Below are 20,764 nucleotides of genomic sequence, written 5' to 3' on the forward strand. Positions count from 1 at the left end.
TAACTGCTGTCCTCTGTGGGACACGTAGGCTGACATCATCTGATGGAGCCCAGCGCCGAACATTTATGTCAGCATTTCTAGACCTTTGACTGTGTTTTATTGAGCATACCCGCTCATGCCAACATGCCATGCAAAGGCCCCTTCAGTCTTATATCTTAGCCAGAGCCATAGCCAGGCAAATTTGGCGCCTATGGCCAAGTGAAAAACTGCGCCCTCACCCATTACACAAAAACATGACACCACGAGTTGGGAGACTCTTAAATGTTTGTACAGCAATGCCCATGGCTGGTGCAAGAGTATTAGGTGCCCTAGGAAAACTTTACAGCCTTGCACCCCCCATCACACCTGCCTCACACACAATTAACAATTATGCCTTTATAGTAACAGATTTTACATGAAAAAGAACAAAGCACAGTCTTCTAAGGTAAAAATATCACTTACAATATGTAGATTATATTTACATGCACTGCTGAGGTGCCAGCCAGAAAAATCTGCAAAAAAAGCAAGACACACTTGGAACTCATATGGTATTAGGCCTACTGTAATGCATCTCGGGCATAGGCATGACCTCAGACAGCCATGAGAAAAAATAATTTTCTATATCAAAACAGCACTAATTAACAGCACTCAAACAGTTAATACTACAAATATTACACCAGGCCTAAAATAGTAATAAACCCCCTATTAGGAAAACAGAACAATCCAGGCTGCTATAGATCCCTACATAGAAACTACACACTAACAGAATAACTCACTTCAGTCACACATGCAAAACACAGATAGACCCTCAAATACAGAATAAAGAGACCATAAAATAGAAATAGAAATGTACAGTCAAAAACTTCAAACTGCAACAAGCCAAATTCTATATGTACCGCAACAATGGAAAAACAAAAGCATTACCATTCCTCATAACACAAAATTAGTAAAACCAAACTAATAAAAATAATTATTCAAAATTAATGAATAGAATAACATTCAATAATTAAAAACTCATATAAACATTTTCCAAACACAAATAAAATATTTCAAAACAGACACATCAAACACCACCCAACAATTAAAATTAGGATTTAAAAAAATCTCCCATTATCCATACCTTGGAACTTTCAATTTCCAGATGCCCTGAAATAGTCCTGGATTAGCATGCAGAGAATAATTGGGTGAGTTGTACACACACATTCTCCCCTCTCATACACACATATACTCTCACTCCCCAACACACAAGTACCAGTGTTGCCAGATAGGCAGTTTTCACGCCCTATTGGACTACTTTGTGTGACTGGCTGCGGGAAATTTGTAACTTTTTTTGGATGCGGGATTTTGGGCTAATTGCTTTGGTGTGTGCGGATTTTTGAGAGTCTTGCCAGAAGGGGTGCAAAGTGGGCAGGGTGTACAACCTTAAAGCCACCGTAAGATCTGGCATGATTTCTTCACAGGCTGTAATCTCTTTTATTGGACCAAAAAAAAAGAATTACCCATAGATGTTTTTTCTGTATAGAGCTATGTGATATTGAAAGTTTATGTGCTCCTGACAATGTATATCCCACAATATTTTATTTTTTAGATAAACATATCATGTAATCATGACTATCATACTAGGCTTCATCAGTTTATAGTGCCCATTCATACACTTTTATGCAAGTTGGCCTCATATATAATCATTGGTCATATATTATCTGATGAATATTACACTTTTATATATATATATTTTTTTTTTGCTTTTATGCATATGCAGATAAAAATGTACTTTATCTCCAAGTGGATGTCCAAATGTTCCTTACCCTCAATCCATAAAAAAAAAAAATCAAATGTGATTTTCTGTAAATTTCAAAATTTCAAACTTAAAGTCTCACAGAGTCCCCATCTCACAAAATCAATACATTGGTCCCTGTTTCGAATAGTCATTTTTCTTCAGGGCAACATTAATGAATACTCTCTCTTACATATATTAGTGGACCATTTTTTTGTAAACGTTTATATGCAACATCCTTGGATAATTCTTACGTATTGGAACCTACAGAGAGTCCAGATTTCCCCAAGAGCAATATTTTTACAAAAATTCTGTACTAATTAACATCAAGCCAAGTGAAGGGGAAGGCATGGCTTACTGATTAGAACAATGGACTAGGTGAACCAGAGTTCAAATCCTACTTTCTCTCCCTGACATACCTTGAGCAAGTTAATTTATTCCTCATTGCCTCAGTACCCGATTGTAAGCTCTTTCAGGAAGGGACTTGTCCCTGAAAAATGTTAGAAACTGCCTTGAACTAAAATTGAAAAGGCAGTGTAGAAATATAAAATATAACTGAATGAGAAATAAGAGAAAGTAAAGATGACCATGGTGCTGAATTAGAGTGTCCCAGCTGGGATCTAGAGTGTCCAGAAAAAGTTTGTGCAGTAACAGTTTCGAGCCAACATCATCTATGTTGATTTGTTTTACATCCGATATGTACAGATTTTATGGCAACACTGAACACGACAACCTCAATTTTTAGGCTTTTCTAGCATTATTTTTAAACCTTTTAATATACATTGTTATTTTTGTAAATTTGTTTGCATGCAATGCAGGAATTTATATACAATCTTGTATAATAAAAATTATTTTTGCAACTTTTGTGTTCTGGACTACTTTTGGGCTAGATTTTGTGATTAGTTGCGCTCTAAAAATGTTTGGCATCTGGCAACACTGACATGCACACATGCTCTCTCTCTCATTCTCCCCACACACAGGCAATATGCTCTCTGTCACTCTCCCACACACACATGCTATCTCTTCCTCTCCCACACCCTTGCACACATGCTCTCACCCTCTTCCACATACTCTCTCCCACACACATTCTCTCTCTCTCCCCCATACATGCTCTCTCTCTCACTCTCCGGCACAAATGCACAAATGCTCTCTCTCACTTCCCCCTTGAAGTAGCTGGCAGCAGCAGTCTCCTTCTTCAGCCCCCATGGCCAAGGGAGTGACTTCTGGACACAGGGCCTACCCAGTTCTAACACTGACCCCTTCCGGCATGGCAGGGTGTGCTGCTCCTCCTCCAAAGCAGCACGGCTCCATTGAAATTGACGGCATGGTAAGTGGGGCTTAGTAAGTGAAAAAGAAGCGGGGCCCTGCCAGAATCAGAAGTATGGCCATACTACTTTTTCTCTTGCTGAGACCCGGCGGCCATACTGCTCGTTGGCACAAGGCAGTGCTATGGTGCCTTTTGGTAGCCGCGCCTATGGCCTTGGCCATATTAGCCATAGGCACACTACTCTCTCTGATCTTAGCATATATAACTGAAGTCAACTCCAAAGGGAGGCAGGCAGGCAGATTATATGAGGATTGACATCCTACTGTCTTTGGAGAATACTTATTACAGGTAAGCAATTCTGCTTTCTCTGAGGACAAGCAGGATGGTAATCTTCATACATGGGGAATTCCTAGCTACAGGCTGCTCCAAATAAAAACAAAAAATGGGGAAACAACAGTGCCAGCAGGTGCAACAATATTTTTGTTGGTAACATGCCTTTTTGCCATTGTATATTTATCCTATGAGGGGCTGTCTGGAATAAAAAAAACAATGGTCCCTAGAATGGAATGGAGTTGGGTTCTAATACCACAAATACCACAGGACAGACTGACCAAACCTACTGTCTCATCGGCCATCTCTGTCCAAACAATAATGAGATGCGAATGTGTGGAGAGAACCTCATGTCACAGCCTTGAGGATCTTCTCCATGGGAACCGATAATAGATGAGCCACCGAAATAGCCATGGCTAGGATAGAATGAATCTCAACATAATCCACCACATTCAGGATCACTTGGGCAGAACAGAAGAGAATGCAATGTGCTAGCCAATTAGATAAAGTCTGTTTGACAACAGTCGAAAGAAAAAGTTGGGTGGACTTTCTATGGACTTCAGTTCATTCCAGGTAGAAAGTCAAGGCCCTCATGCAGTCCAAACTGTGCAGTGCTTACTCATCTTAAGAACATAAGAAATTGCCATGCTGGGTCAGACCAAGGGTCCATCAAGTCCAGCATCAAATCCAGCAATCTCATTATTGTCCAGGCCACAATAACCTGGCAATTACCCAAACACCAAGAAGATCCCATGCTACTGATGCAATTAATAGCAGTGGCTATTCCCTAAGTAACTTGATTAATAGCAGTTAATGGATTTCTCCTCCAAGAACTTATCCAAACCTTTTTTTGAACCCAGCTACACTAACTGCACTAATCACAGCCTCTGGCAACCTTAAGAGGACACATGGTCTGGGTAACAACGTCAGAAGGACGATTGACAGGTTAAGATGGAATTTCAACATCACCTTAGGCAAGAACTCAGGAAGGGTGCACACAACCATCCTATCTTGAAAAAATATTGTATAAGATGGAAAAGTTACTAGAGCCTGGAGCTCGCTGATTCTGCATGCTGAAGTGACCACCACCCAAAATATGACCTTCCAGGTCAGTTATTTCAGGTCACAGGAGTGCAGTGGCTCTAAGGGAGTTTCATTAGCAGGCTCAAAACCACAGTGAGGTCCAAAGATACAAATGAAGGCCTGATGGGAGGCTTCAAATGAAGCAGGTCCTTCAGAAACTGGACAACTAAAGGCTGTACAGAGATGGGTCTACTTTAACAATGTTCTATGTAAACCGGCATGATGTACCTTCGAATGTCAGTAGATAAAAAACCTTTAAATAAATAAAATAAATAAAATACTGTTGATAAGCACTAATTGCTCTAAGATGATCTCTTACTGAGTTGGTCTTGAGACTAGGCTCCTGCAGATGTAAAAGGTACTCAAGCAGTTTTTGTGTGGAGCAGGAGAAATTATCTAAGGCCTTCTGCCCAAACCAAAGGGAAACTCCTTTCATTTAAATCCATAGGATTTACTAGTGGAATCCTTTCTTGAAGCTAACAGAACCCAAGACACATTATCAGCTAGATCATAGGGTTCCAAGATCAACCTCTCAACATCCAGGCAATGAGAGCTAGGGACTAGATATTGGGATGGCACAACCTACCTTGATCCTGAGTGATGAGTTCTAGGGAAGACCTCTGAGGAGTGAGAACCAGATCTGTCTCAGCCAATGGGGGGCTATAAGAATGATTGTTCCCTGGTCTCTTAGTTTCAAAAGAGTTTTCAACACTAGCGGTATTTATTTATTTATTTATTTATTTAGAATTCTTATATACCGATATTCCTGTAAAGTATACAGATCATACCGGTTTACAGTGTAACAGAACTGTCGCGAGAGGCGATTACATAGAACATAAAAAAAAAAACGTTACAACATTGGAACAATTTGTACATAAATATAACCTGCTGATAAATAAAATATTAAATAGAATATAATATATCATATAACCTGCTGTTAAATAAAATATTAGAGAATCAGAACTGTTAAATAAAATATTGGAGGATTAAATAAAATATTGGAGTATTGGAGGATACATTAAGAAGCCTTCTGCCCCAATGTAAGGCAGTGGTGTCCAAGGATAAATTTACCCTGTGTCTGCTGAAAGGAACAGAAGAGTGAAACTTTCCTGTTCAGAGGCAATGCAGATAAATCCACCACAGGAATACCCCACTGGCAGAAAGTCTGACTTGCTGTACTCTCCATCCAGGGACCACTCAGGTGGTTCCAGGATCCAAATCAATCTGCTTGCCAGAACATTCTCCATGCCTGCCTCATACATGGACCTGAGATCCAACCCTTGAGAGATGGCCCAGTCCCACAGCTGGAGTCTCTTGACACAGGAGGTGTGATCCCCTGCCTCCCTGCTTGTTGATGTAATACATTGTAAGCTGGTTGTCTATTTAAACTAGAACTACTTTGTTGGTCAATCGATCTCTAAAAGCCATCAGCGTGTACTGGATCACCCTTGGCTTCAGAAGCTTTAAATAATCACTGGGCAACAAATTTTCACAAAAGTCATGTTACGGAAATGAAATTAGTCAATTCTTATAAATTTCCATGTGCTAAACATGAATGTGACTGTGAAAATGCAAAATTGGCTCTAGTTGTTTTGTAATATGCAATAATATAATTAGATCTTGAATTGTATGCCAATAGGAGACCTACGGTTAATACCGTTTGAAAAACAAAGTCATAGACTACGTCTTAGATTTCTTTGCTTGTCTCTTGTACACCTGTTCGGGAGCATCTCTGCGGAGTGTCCAGCAGTAGTCAGCCAGCATGAATATTTCAAATGCTCACCCTTTCTGACTGGGCTTCATATAGTACTCTGCTGACGTCAGCTTACTCAGCAGCAGCATGGCAGTAGAACTGCATTGCATCAGAAAATTATGTAATAAACTCTGGATGATGTGTGCATGATGGTATTATGCAATATGATGCAATATTACATCATTCTGGGCTTATTTATAGTCCTACTGGATAAATTTACATGACTAAACATAGAAAGTGAACTATATTAAATATCTTCAAAACAAGAGCCAATAAAAACTTTTCATGGTCATATTCGTGTTCAGCACATCAAGATACTACAGAGTAGGACCTTTTTAGGTCAGTAACACTTTCATTGTTGCCCAGTGTGAAGCTTTTCCTGAGTAGACCAAAGACCCTAGGGCAGAGTCCCTCTAATTGAGCTCCCCACACTAGGTTGGACACAATCTCAGTGAAGATAATTTGGAACGGAGAAATTTGGAAGAGAATACCCCTTGGTTAGATTAAAATTGTCCTGCCATCAGGACAGAGTCCCTGAGTGGCTGTGTGAAATGGATGCTAGGCCGTAAATCCTGATTGGATTGCAGTCTCCAAGATCTAAGGGTCCACTGACTGAAGACGTGTCAAGAGGGTGAGGTACTATGGATGCCATAAGGCCCAACATCCTCAACATTTTTGCCAATTCATCTGGATCCTTTCCATTGCAGATATCAAGATAGCAGCCCTCTGATGTGGAAGGAAGGCTTTTGTCAGAGTTGTGTCTAGCAAAGCTCCTATAAACTCCAATTGCGATGAGAGGATCAAGCAGGACTTGGAGTAGTTGACAACAAACCCTAGAATCTCCAATACCCAGATGGTCTTGCATATAGATTCTGTGGCATTTTCCTGAGATATGCTCTTGGCTAGCCAATTGTCCATATACACATGCATCCCCCAGCTTGCACAAGTGTGCCGCCACCAAGGCAACAATGTGAAAATACTATATATAAAAAAATAACTTCTAATAATGAGAAAGACCAAGCAAAATAGCGATAATATATACTGATTTCTCACCGTTTAAGGACTTAAAGAATGTGATCACTGTGTCAGTTAAGCAACCTTCATATAGCACTAGGTTCCTGGATAATGTACCAGGTAACCTAATCAGAGCTGGAATTGCTTCTGTGTGCAGTATTTATAATCATAGGTTGCTTTTGAAAATGTTTCATCGGACTCACAATAGCTTAGTCAAGTTAAAGTTAGTGAGGTACTTAACTTGGAAATTGTTCACCCCAGCATTGGTGCAGATGGAGGGACTCAAGCAGTGGCTCGAAAATGAGTATTGTTAGTCCCGGTGCCCTTGATGCTGAGACACAGAGGCTTCATACAGCCTTCTCCAAAGCCTGCTGGATTTTTTTGGCCAACATCTCCTTAAAGGCAGCCGATGCCAACACTGACTGGAAGGCAGAAGGGGTGGTCACATCTTTGTCAGAACAGAGGTATATCAGTAGCAGTAACCTGAACATGTGGAGCCTGTTACAGATCCTGAGTCTTTTTGCGAGGATGAGCTCTCATCTCCACAGAACTGCTTAGGGCAGGGCTTCCCAAACCTGTCCTGGGGACCCCATAGCCAGTCGGGTTTTCAGGATATCCACAATGAATATGCATGAGAAATTTGCATATACTGAGTCTCCATGATATGCAAATGTTTCTCATGCATATTCATTGTGGAAATCCTGAAAACCCGACTGGCTATGGGGTCCCCAGGACAGGTTTGGGAAGCCCTGGCTTAGGGGGTTTCTTGGTAGCTGCTGGACAATCCCCATGTCCAGCATCATGCACTGATGGAGAGTGATGCAGATACTTCTTTGGCTTTCCTCAATGCCTGGCATCAGAGAACATAAGAAATTGCCAAACTGGGTCAGACCAAGGGTCCATCAAGCCCAGCATCCTGTTTCCAACAGTGGCCAATCCAGGCTACAAGTATCTGGCAAGTACCCAAATACTAAGTAGATCCCATGCTACTAATGCCAGTAATAGCAGTGGCTAGTCCCTAAGTCAACTTGATTAATAGTAGTTAATGGACTTCTCCTCCAAGAACTTATCCAAACCTTTTTTAAACCAGCTACACCTACTGCACTAACCACATCCTCTGGCAACAAATTCCAGAACTTAATTGTGCATTGAGTGAAAAAGAGTTTTCTCTGATTAGTTTTAAATGTGCTACTTCTTAACTTCACGGAGTGCCCCCTAATCCTTCCATTATCCGAAAGGGCAAATAACTGATTCACAGCTAGACCTCTCATGATTTTAAAGACCTCTATCTTATCTCCACCTCAGCTGTCTCTTTTCCAAGCAGAACAGCCCTAACCTCTTTAGCCTTTCTTCATAGAGGAGCTGTTCCATCCCCTTTATCATTTTGGTCAACATTCTCTGTACCTTCTCCAGTGCAACTATACCTTTTTTAAGATGTGGCGACCAGAATTGTACACAGTACTCAAGGTGCAGTCTCACCATGGAGGAATACAGAGGCATTATAACATTTTCCGTTTTATTCACCATTCCTTTCATAATAATTCCTAACATTCTGTTTGCTTTTTTGACTGCCACAGCACAATGAGTTGACGATTTCAATGTATTAGTTTTCAGAAGGCGTTTGATAAAGTTCCTCATGAGAGGCTTCTAGGAAAAGTAAAAAGTCATGAGATAAGTGGTGATGTCCTTTCGTGGATTACAAACTGGCTAAAAGACAGGAAACAGCGTAGGATTAAATGGACAATTTTCTCAGTGGAAGGGAGTGGGCAGTGGAGTACCTCAGGGATCTGTATTGGGACCCTTACTTTTCAATATATTTATAAATGATCTGGAAAGAAATAGGACGAGTGAGGTAATCAAATTTGCAGATGATACAAAATTGTTCAGAGTAGTTAAATCACAAGCAGATTGTGATAAATTGCAGGAAGACCTTGTGAGATTGGAAAACTGGGCATCGAAATGGCAGATGAAATTTAATGTGGATAAGTGCAAGGTGATGCATATAGGGAAAACTAACCCATGCTATAGTTACACAATGTTAGGTTCCATATTAGGTGCTACCACCCAAAAAAGAGATCTAGGCGTCATAGTGGATAAACATTGAAATCGTCTGTTCAGTGTGCTGCAGCAGTCAAAAAAGCAAACAATGTTGGGAATTATTAGGAAGGGAATGGTGAATAAAACGAAAAATGTCATAATGCCTCTGTATCGCTCCATGGTGAGACCGCACCTTGAATAGTGTACAATCCTGGTCGCCGCATCTCAAAAAAGATATAATTGCAATGGAGAAGGTACAGAGAAGGGCGACCAAAATGATAAGGGGAATGGAACAGCTCCCCTATGAGGAAAGACTAAAAAGGTTAGGACTTTTCAGCTTGGAGAAGAGACGGCTGAGGGGGGATATGATAGAGGTGTTTAAAATCATGAGAGGTGTAGAATGGGTAGATGTGAATCGGTTATTTAGTCTTTCAGATAATAGAAAGACTAGTGGGCACTCCATAAAGTTAGAATGTGGCACATTTAAAACTAATCGGAGAAAGTTCTTCTTCACTCAACGCACAATTAAACTCTGGAATTTGTTGCCAGAGGACGTGGTTAGTGCAGTTAGTATAGCTGTGTTTAAAAAAGGATTGGATAAGTTCTTGGAGGAGAAGTCCATTACCTGCTATTAATTAAGTTGACTTAGAAAATAGCCACTGCTATTACTAGCAACGGTAACATGGAATAGACTTAGTTTTTGGGTACTTGCCAGGTTCTTATGACCTGGATTGGCCACTGTTGGAAACAGGATGCTGGGCTTGATGAACCCTTGGTCTAACCCAGTATGGCATGTTCTTATGTTCTTAAGTACAGATCCCTGAGGCACTTCACTGTTTACCCTTTTCCACTGAGAAAATTGACCATTTAATCCTACGCTGTTTCCTGTCTTTTAACCAGTTTGTAATCCAGGAAAGGAGATCGCCTCCTATCCCATGACTTTTTAGTTTTCTTAGAAACCTCTCATGAGGGACTTTGTCAAAAGCCTTCTGAAAATCCAGATACACATTTACCAGTTCATCTTTATCCATGTTTATGAACCCCTTGAATAAAATGAAGCAGATTTGTGAGACAAGACTTCCTTTGGGTAAATCCATATTGAATGTATTCCATTAAACCATGTCTTTCTATATGCTCTTCTTTAGAATAGTTTCCCCTACTGTTCCCGGCACTGAAGTCAGGCTCACTGGTCTATAGTTTCCCGGATAGCCCCTGGAGCCCTTTTTAAATATTGAGGTTACATTGGCCACCTTCCAATCTTCAGGTACAATGGATGATTTTAATGATAGGTTACAAATTTTAACTAAAGGATCTGAAATTTCATTTTTTAGTTCCTTCAGAACACTGGGATGCATACTATCTGGTCCAGGTGATTTCCTACTCTTTAGTTTGTCAATCTGGCATCTTTCAGGTTCACAGTGATTTGGTTCAGTTCATTTGACTCATTACCCTTGAAAACGATCTCCGGAACTGGTATCTCTCCAACATCCTCATTAGTAAACATAGAAGCAAAGAACTCATTTAGGGGCTGATGCAATACAGTGCACTCAGCTGAGCGCACTGTATAAACCGCAGTCGGATCTGGGTTGAATAGGCGCTAATGAAGCCCTTAATGCAGTAAGGGGATTAGCGCCTATTTAACATGGTAGGATTTGGAGTGAGCCTAATAGCGCTAATCACATGCAAATGCATGTGATTGAGGCTATTAGCATTCACTCCAGATGCAAAAAAAAAAAAAAAAGTGGTATTAAGTAGGAGGAAAAGCAAAATTAAATAAAGTTAAAAAATAGAAACAAACAACAAAAAACACTGGCAGTCGGGTGCAGGAAACAGACGCTCGAATGACAAGCGTCCGTTTCCTGAACCCCCTGGCTGTGCGGCGTTTAGGGAAACAGACTCCGATAAACTCAGCCTCGGTTTTCCTAAACCGTAGACTGCTAACGCCGATCAGGTTCTCGTTAGCAAGGAGGCGCTAGGGGCTCGCAAGCAACCTTAGCGCCTTCTTACTAACGCGACCCCCTAATTTAAATATTGCATGACTGTTCAGCATCAACCCCTTAGTCTTTCTGCGATGGCCTTATCTTCCCTAAGAGCCCCTTTAACCTCTCGGTCATCTAACGGTCCAACTGACTCCCTTCACAGGTTTCTTGCTTTGGATATTTTTTTGGCTAAAATAGCCTCGTTCACCTCACCTTTTAACCATGCTGGTATTCATTTTGTCTTCCTTCCACCTTTCTTAATGTGTGTAATACATCGGGGACTGTGCTTCTAGGATTGTATTTTTAAACAATGTCCAGACCCGTTGTACACTTTTAACCTTTGCAGCTGCACCTTTCAGGTTTTTTCAAACTATCTTCCTCATTTTATCAAAGTTTCCCTTTTGAAAATTTAGTGTTAGAGCTGTAGATTTACATACTGGCCCCTTTCCAATCATTAGTTCAAATTTGATGTTATGATCACTATTGCCAAGTGGCCCCACCACAGTTACCTCTCACCCCAAATCCTGCATTCCACTAAGAATTAAATCTAAAATAGCTTCCTCTCTCGTTGGTTCCTGAACAAGTTGCTTCATGAAGCAGTCATTTATTCCATCCAAGAACTTTAAGTCTCTAGCATGTCCTGATGTTACATTTACCCATTCAATATTGGGATAATTGAATCTCCCATTATTACTGCACTGCCAAATTGGTTAATTTCCCTGATTTCTCTTAGCATATCATCATCTGTCTGATCATTTTGGCCAGGTGGACGGTAGTATACTCTTATCACTATACTCTTACCCAACACACATGGGATTTCTACCCATATAGATTCTACTGAGCATTTAGTCTCTAATATGAACTTTATCCTGTAGGACTCTATACCTTCCCAGACAAAGTGCCACACCGCCACCAAAATGATCCTCCCTATCATTGCGATATAATTTGTACCTTGATATAGCACTGTCCTCAATGCTGGTGTTGAAGAGGCAGAACCCACAGCATTCTTCAAATGGGAAGAATTAGACAATGGCCTGTCCTTGGCGTTCCTGCCAACACTCAGCATCAAAGGAACTGACTGCTCCCCCATGCAAATGTCTCTGTCTCCACCAGTGTGGCTCCAAATTCCCTCTATGTTGATGCTTCCACTGCCAATGCATTGGACTTCCAATGCTAGACGTGTTTCTCCACAAGTTCCACACTGGTCAGTCATCATTTCAGGGTCATAACTGCACACTTTCAACACCTCTGGACATCATGCAATGCCCCCATTCACAAGATATCTATAATGGGGATCTGTGATAGACATGACCCTGGCGCAGCGGGAGCATCACTGGATCCCACAAGCCATGGATTGATCGAAAAGAAGGGAAGCAAAATCAAACTTGATGGTGGAGATCAATGCTAACCAGGTACAATGACCCGGAACTGAGATGGAATGAAAACTTAAGAAAACAAGTGAAAAACCTACCTAGAGAAACTACCAGGAGAGAAGGCAAAAACATTACAAATGATCCTGCTGAAAGGAAGCCAAAAAACAAAGCCCAAAGCAGGAGCAGTGAGGAATCATATCTGGAGTCTTCACAGAATAAAGCCCACCCCCACACACATGGATGCTTGGTGAGTTGGCATGCTTGAGCATGCTCAGTGAGGCAGAAAGTTTTAGAAACTTTGACATAAAAATTACATGCCGGGCTCCATTGGATGATGTCACCTTATGTGTGTGGACTGCCATTCTGCTTGTGAATGGAGAAAACAGGGGAATTTTTTTATTTTTGTGAACAGGGGGGAACAGTGTTCCCCTTCACTCTACCTCGATTCAAGCTCTGACCTTCTCAATATTAGATCTGTCAAGGGAGAGCAATTTTTAAGATATTTTCAGCCCATGGCATTGCATACCACCACAACCTCCTCCCCCCTTAATCATCCTTCCAGTAAAATACTTTATTTACCCAGATGACTGCAGGGTTAGAATAAAAGGGCAGATACTTCCTTCCCCGACCCTTGTTTCATCTCCCCAGCTAGCAAAGAAATCTTCACTGAAAACTGAAATCTTCACTGAAAACTGAAAACATGGCTCTTCCAGCAAGCTTACCACACATCACCTGCCATTACATAAACCCCCACTGTTTAACTAAAAATTGAGTAACTAAGAATTTGCTACATGACTAGGAATCTATTTCTCGGAATATGTCTCATGCCCATCGATTTTGTACTTTGACTCGGCTAATTATGTAATTAGCTTTTGTAAATAGTTGTGATTTTACTGATTTTGCTGTATCTATTTATTGATATCACGGACGCTCGCGGCATAGTCAGCTCTATACCCTATCCCACTTTTAACCACCTTGTTCTCAGTTACATGTAAGGGCCCTGCCCAAAAGTTAACCTGTTTTTTCAATGTTATATGTAAGGGTTCTGCCCATTTGTTCCTTTTTAACTGTAAACCGATGCGATGTGTAAACGGTCATCGGTATAAAAGAAACTTTAAATAAATAAATAAATAAATTTAAAATAAACAATTTTCCAGCCTTTGTATCTATAGTTTGAATCTAACTTCTATCTATGCTTGCACTTGGCTTTCTCTTAGTTTCCTCTCTGGCTCTTCATAAATTTTCTTTTAAAACTTGTTTCCTGGTCTTCCTCTCATTTCTTTATCATTTCTGTTACTTTTTCTACCATGTGTATCTTTTTTTCTATTCACTAGCTGTCTCTCCACAGCTCATTATTTTCTCTCACCTCCTCCGTCCACTTTCATCCCTCCCCTCACGCCTTCATTTCTCTTCCATCTACCATGATCCCCTCTCATCTCACAACCCCTTCTCTTGGTTTATCAGCCCCCTCCTCCCCGTCCCAGTCCTCTTCACCTATTTTCTTTTTAAGTTCCATTTGCCAAACCCCTTACCCCACTCCTCTTATCATAGCCCATGTCCTTTAACCCAGCATGTATCCCCTTCCTCCAGCTCCTTTTGCCTTCTGACAAACTATGTCCTCTTTTAAAGCACTTAGGCATTGCCCTCATGGCCTGTGTCTACTCCTCCCCCCTCTCCTCCCCCTCCTTCTCATCTCCCAGCCAGGATTCCTTCTTTCAGTTCCTCTGCCAGGCCCCTCACTACTTCTCTGTTCCTTGTTTGCTTTCCCAGTCCCTCTACCAGTTGCCCTCCCCATCTCTACTGCACCTCAGGACACACCAAAGGAAGGAAGACTGTCTGCCCTACAACTGCTTCTGCTCTCTGGACCCCTGCAGCTCAGCAGTCCATAGGCTTCAAGGGGAGGTGAAGGAAATAGCAGGGAAGAGCAGCACTTCCTTTCTGTTGGACAGCATGGAGCGCTCACTTCCCAATCCACAAAAATGCAGGAGATAATATTAGGAGTACTCAAGCACTCACAGAGCTGGCACCTACGTGTCCCACACACTGCCCCACCACAGAACAGATTTTGTAAAGAGCTCCTCCATTGCCAATGCCAGAGTGGAATGCAAAGCTCTTGTTGATTCTTTCAGGTGCTGTGACTTCAACCCATAGGAAGGTTACCACCATATTAAGTCAATTGCTGAAAAAAAAAATCATAATGAGCTTCCTGGAGAGAGGGAGGAAGGATATGGCATAGACATTCAAATACCTCAAAGGTATAAATAATGCACAAGATACAAACCTTTTCCAGTGGAAAGAAGAACCAGAACAGCAGGTCATGATAATAGGCTCAATAGAGAGACTAAAGAGCAACATCCTAAAATATTACTTTGCAGACTGGGTGATGGATGCATTGAATAGCCTTCCAGAGGAAGTTGTGGAGGTAACGGTAACAGAGTTTAAGAAAGGATGGGATAAGTACAGATGGCCTCTAGCTACAAATTGATGAAGGAAAGCACAAGACAACATTCAGTTGATTTTCCTGGTTATTTACTCAATCACTAATACTTTAAAACATCTACAAATTTATCTTGCAGCCATTGACAAGTGGCTATTTCGCAACTTCCTTAACCTTAACATTTCAAAAACCAAAATAATCTGATTAGACAATCCCTTACTGAATAATTACCCAAGTTCATTTTTTGTAATCATATAATTACAATCTCATATGTTCGCAATTTAGGGTGTCCTATTAGATACTAATCTCAACATGAGAAAACATTTGCAATTTGTTAAAAACTGGTTGTTACAAACTACGCATGCTTCGCGGACAAAAATCTCTCCTCAAGCCTTAAGATTTTAGAACAGTGTTACAATTGCTCTTTTCTGGTAGATTGCACAATGAGAGCACTACAGCTATTACAGAATTCACATCACTCCCACTCCCATTCTCTCTATGCTTCACTGGTTACCTATCCATTTTAGAATTCAATACAAAGTATTGACAATTATCCACAAAATCATCTTCGGCAAAGTCGCCCTGTGGTTAGGTGCAGCTCTTCATGTCTATACCCCACAAAGAACACCCAGATCAGCTAATAAAGGTTTGCTTGTCATTCCCACATTACACCAGGCTCACTTGGGCGAAGTACGAGAACATGCGATCTCGGTAGCTGATCCCATATTGTGGAACTCATTATCTGAACAACTCCAGCTTACAACGGATACCAAGGAATTTTAAAAGAATCTAAAAACCTGTCTTTTCGAACAGGAGTTTCCGAATTGACTGAAAGATCCACTGAACAACTCATGCAAGTGCCGCCATTCTGGGCAGCATGTGTATACATATCAAGCGGGCCATCTTAACAGTCTGCTATGGCTTCTTTGTGATATTAGTACATGTTCATGTATGTCTCTTACCATTATGTATGTTTTTACTATTGTAACTCGCCTCAGTCTTTGGAGTGGCGGGTGATAAATGCTTTTAAATAAAATAAAAAATAAAGATCCACTGGAGTCTTTGGTATGTAATAGATGTGGTTTGGGCAGACTGGATGGGCCCTGTGGTCCCTGACCACCATCACATTCTAGGTTTCAATTTGACTGATACCCTGTTCCTTCCTCTAGTGCCTTGGCATTACCTGAGAATCCTGCCGCTGGCTGGTGTCATCTCCCTCTTTCTCCACCTCTTCTTTACTTGGTGACCTGGAAACAAATTTGCTTTTGTTCACAGATTCCTCCACCAGCCTCTTCTCAGACTCCTTCATTATTTCCAGCGTTTCTTGGGTGGTGTTGCTGTTGGACATCTTGGACACCACAAGGACGACAAAGCCTGCAGAATCCTGCATTAGGGAGAGAAAACAGGTAAGGCAACTATTACAGGAGTCAACCAGGAAAGCAGTATCAAATCCTTTCTTCAGTGGCTTATCTTCCAAAGGGTGTATGGGTAAATTGGCAGCTGAAGAGCATGTACATACTTGGTTAGGTTGAAGGAGGACCAGTGGTCCTTCAAGATTCCTCTAAACGCCTGAAAGTTGAAATCCAGAGGAATGCAAACCTCCGAACAGAAGAAAAAACATTCTTCCTGACCCCAAGGTTAAGTCTGGCGATCAGCTCAGAACTGCTGGATTTAGCATTTTTCTGTAGCGTGTAATTACATCATCATTCCCATTAATATATTTTTCCTCGAAAAACCTGTCCCATTTATACTAAAAGTGATTCAGTATGGCAGCCATGACTGGCTCTATTGGAAAACTGCTCCTTAATTCCACCACTCTGAGTAAAGAATCCCTTGTGAAGGTGATGAAATCAACCCAAGAGTAAGTCCACTTGATTCATTGCTCCTGGAGTAGTAGTCTCAACTAATGCAGACCTTCCCAAACATGTCCTAGGGACCCCACAGCCGGTCAGGTTGTCAAGAGATCCATAATAAATATGAATGGAAAAAGCTGAATTACTGGAGATACAATATGAAAATGTCTCTTATGCATATTCACTGCTATTCTCCCAAACACCTGACCAGCTGTGGGATCTGCAGGACAGGTTTAGGAAGCCCTGAACTAAGAATTTTCTGTAAGATCCACTGATATAATTGTAGAATGTAATTAAATCTCCCCCTAACATCTTTTTTTTTTCTAATGTAAACACCCACATTTTAAAGAATGTTTCAGTATATGTAAATCCTTGTGTCTCCTTTACAAGTTTAGGGGCTCTTCCTTGTACCTTGGCTTGTATGGATGGATACCCAAAATAACTCCATACTTCAAAAGCAGCCAGATGAGTGCTTTGCGCTGCATGATAGAGTACAAATTTTAATTCAGCAGCTCAGTCTGAACCCCAGGACTACACACACAATTTGTTAGTGTGTGTGGGGGGGGTTTGTGTTTGGACTGGGCATCAGACGTAGAGGGAGAGCAGAAAGGCAGGGAGAACTAAAGGAAAAGAAGGGAGATGGCGAGGGGGTCAATAGGGCCAGAAAACACTCAAACAAGAGAAGTGCTAAGGATGATAAAGAGGTAAGCAAAGAATTGCAGAACTATTCTTAAGAGGTGCTTTTTTTTTCTCACAATATTGATTTGTTTGAAAGTGGTGTTATCCATCCATTTATACAAGCTGCAGTTTTCAAAGTAGCCACAATGTGTCTGTATTCTCTATTATAATAAGATACTGACACCTTTCTGGCCAGTGCTGCTACTGCAGCCAAAAGAAGGGATTTTCCTCCCCACCATTTCTGGGGTATATAGACAAGTTTTCTGAGAAAACATTATTCCAGTTTGTGGCTTTTTTATGCATCTACCTATCTGAAAATGCGGTTGCTGTAGGCTGAATTCAGGAGATAATGTGTACACAGGGAAAAAAAATCTGGTTATTCCCAATTTCCGGCTAGATCCCTAGGTTTTCTGAGAAAATGTTACTCCAGTTACTAGTTTCGATACAGATCTATTTATCCTGAAATTGTAGTTGTTATAGGTTAAATGGGTCGTGAAGTAATATGCACACAAAACGAAAACGAGCAATTTATTTAAGAGCGCCTCAATAGCAGGAGATGGAGTATAAATGATAGAAAAGGAAAACAAGGTGAGAAATAATGAAAATTAAGATAGAACAGACAAGAAAAGGAAAAACACTGAAATGGAAACCTAAAAGAAAATGAACCAAAAGGTAGCCAGGAGAAAGAAAAAAAAATTAAGCCAGAGACATACAGAAAAAATCTAGGTCACAGTTTAATTTATTTATTTTTCAAAGGAAGAGATTAAAAAAAAAATGTAAAATAGTTCATGTAGACAACAAAAAAAAAGAGAAAATGTTGACTAATACTATTGTATCAAACCAAAACAAGTTTTCTTTAGAACTTCAGATGAGGCAGGCACTGCCCAACCATGTTCATCCACTCAAAATTCTCTTCACCCGCAAGCAAGGAAACTGCACACCGGGGTTGATGCACAGGTTCTGCCTAATCTTATGTAATTCATCTGCCATTCCTGCTGCTGCTGCCCTAGGCTGTTTGGGTGAAGGAGGTCCTCAACCCCACCGTCAAGGGTATCAGTCATTCACTTACAGAAGAGACTGGAGACAATCAACTATATCCAAGGCCCCCCTGTTTCCTGAGGCAGACTTTTCTGCAGCAAGTGTTAGCAAATTCTGTGCTGCCATTGTGGCAAATTTGCATGATTTTACATCTCTTCCTATGCAAAGTTTTTTTGTTTTGTTTTTTTTTTAAATTGAAAGCCTTTCAACATTGTTTTTAAATAATTGCATTGCTCCCCATACCCCTTTGAGTCCTGCTCGCATTCCCCTCCCCAATTTTGGCTCTATATAGGCACACTGCAAATGTGATGTGCTTGAACCTGGGGGAGAGTAAAGATTAAGGCTGCAGAAGCAGCAGTCTCAACAATAGAGGGGTGCAGAGGAACAATCTGAACAGATGCATTCCTGTAGTTCACAGAGCTAGCAAGAGTTTCCTGTGATCCCCAAGAGCATTGTCTGGGGCAGAGAATTCAATAACTAATGGAAAATGAGGAATACTCCTTTATGGAAAAATACAATTAAATATAAATAAAAAAAAATAAAAGATAAGGTGAAATGGGATAAAAATGCACGTAAATAAAGTAGCAAACATTATTTTCAAAAGGGCAAAAAATTCTTCTCAGTTGGAATCAGAGTAAGAGCAATAGACAATTATATATCTTCACCATGAGATGGCAGCAGCCCTACTAATAATTGGGTCTGTAGAGACGTCTTTCTTTACACATACCTGTGCCCTACTGACTAGTGCTGACTGGCTAATTATGCAACAGCAGAACTTCAGGTTACACAGAAACAGTAAATGATGACAGAAAAAGATCCAATGGTCAATCCAGTCTGCCCAGCAAGCTTTTTCTCTTCTTTTAGGGTAGAAACTGCTGCTCCATGCAGGTTAACCCCCCTCCCAACAGTGACTTTGTATAAGTTATAGAGAAATTACTTATCTGATAATTTTGTTTTCCTTAGTGTAGACAGATAAATTCACTGGCCCCGAGTCTATGTTCCCCTGCCAGCAGATGGAGACGGAGCAAGCTGACATCACTGGCTGAGTGACCTCAGCTGCCAGTATTCTCTTCAAAAGCAACTGTGGACAGACTAGCAAAAAACTTTATTAAAAAACATGATTAAAAATAGATAACCAACCATAAAACAATGAATTCACATAAGGGTCTAGGCACCCCAAGCTAGGATGAACACTTACCAGTAATCCCTTGGGACCCAGAGCTCCACACGAGGACTACTGACATACTCATGCGGCAGCCGGGAGCAGGAAGCCGGGTCCACCTGTCTACAAATTTATCAGGTAAGTAATTTCTCTGTTTCCTAGCGTGTACACAGATGGACTCAGGATGTACCAAAGCTACTTCCCTACAGGGTGGGAGGCTGACCACGGTCCAGTCAACACTGGATGTGCAAAGGCTGTATCCTCCTGGGCCTGCACATCCAGATGATAAAACCTGGAAAAAGTGTGTAAGGAGGACCATGTCGCAACTCGGCAGACATCGACGAGAAACAGACTAACTTCTGCCCATGGCACTGCCTGAGCCCTAACTCAAGTAAGTAACGGCTTTCCAGCATTCACATATGCGGCCAGGACCACCTCCTTAATCCAATGAGTTATGGTAGCCAGCGAAACTGGAGCGCTCTGCTTATTCCTGCCACAGAGAACAAACAGGCGATCCATCTTTCGAAAGGACTCGGAGAACTCCAGATACCACACAAGACAAGACGCTTAACATCCAAGGAACGCAAAAGGCGAAACTCCTCCACATCCCTGACCTTATCCAGGGATGGCAAGGAGATGGACTAATTCAAATGAAAGTCTGAGACTACCTTGGGCAAGGATGGAACAGCTCCTGGCAAAGCAAGGCCTGCAGCTCAGAAATCCAACACGCAGAACATAAAGCCACCAGGGAACACAGTCTTCAAAGTCAAAAACTGTAAGGAAAGGCAGCAAAGTGGTCGGAATGCAAGGCCCACCAAAAAAGTCCAGCACTAAATTAAGATTCCACAATGGAACAGGTAACCTCAAGAGAAGCCTAAGATACTTCATTCCCTTCAAAAAACAGGCCACATCAGGATGAGACAACAAGGAAACACCATTCACCAGGCCTCTGAAACAGGTAAGAGCCACAACCTGCACGTCAAGGAATTAAGGTCCAAGCTTTTATA

The 20,764-nt window shown here is 41.2% G+C and overlaps 1 protein-coding gene across 10 annotated transcripts in view; it reads right to left on the reverse strand.

The window, feature by feature from the left end:
- R3HDM2 (R3H domain containing 2) overlaps nt 1-20,764 on the reverse strand; it is a 447,291-nt gene that overhangs the window by 213,813 nt on the left and 212,714 nt on the right. For all 10 annotated transcript variants that reach the window (XM_029594890.1, XM_029594896.1, XM_029594892.1 and 7 more), the window contains exon 2: nt 16,210-16,410. In XM_029594890.1, the coding sequence (XP_029450750.1) occupies nt 16,210-16,410 (201 nt within the window). The remainder of the gene's footprint in view (nt 1-16,209; nt 16,411-20,764) is intronic.

The sequence above is a fragment of the Rhinatrema bivittatum genome, chromosome 3, assembly GCF_901001135.1.
Source record: "Rhinatrema bivittatum chromosome 3, aRhiBiv1.1, whole genome shotgun sequence".
NCBI classification, from domain to species: Eukaryota; Metazoa; Chordata; class Amphibia; order Gymnophiona; family Rhinatrematidae; genus Rhinatrema; species Rhinatrema bivittatum.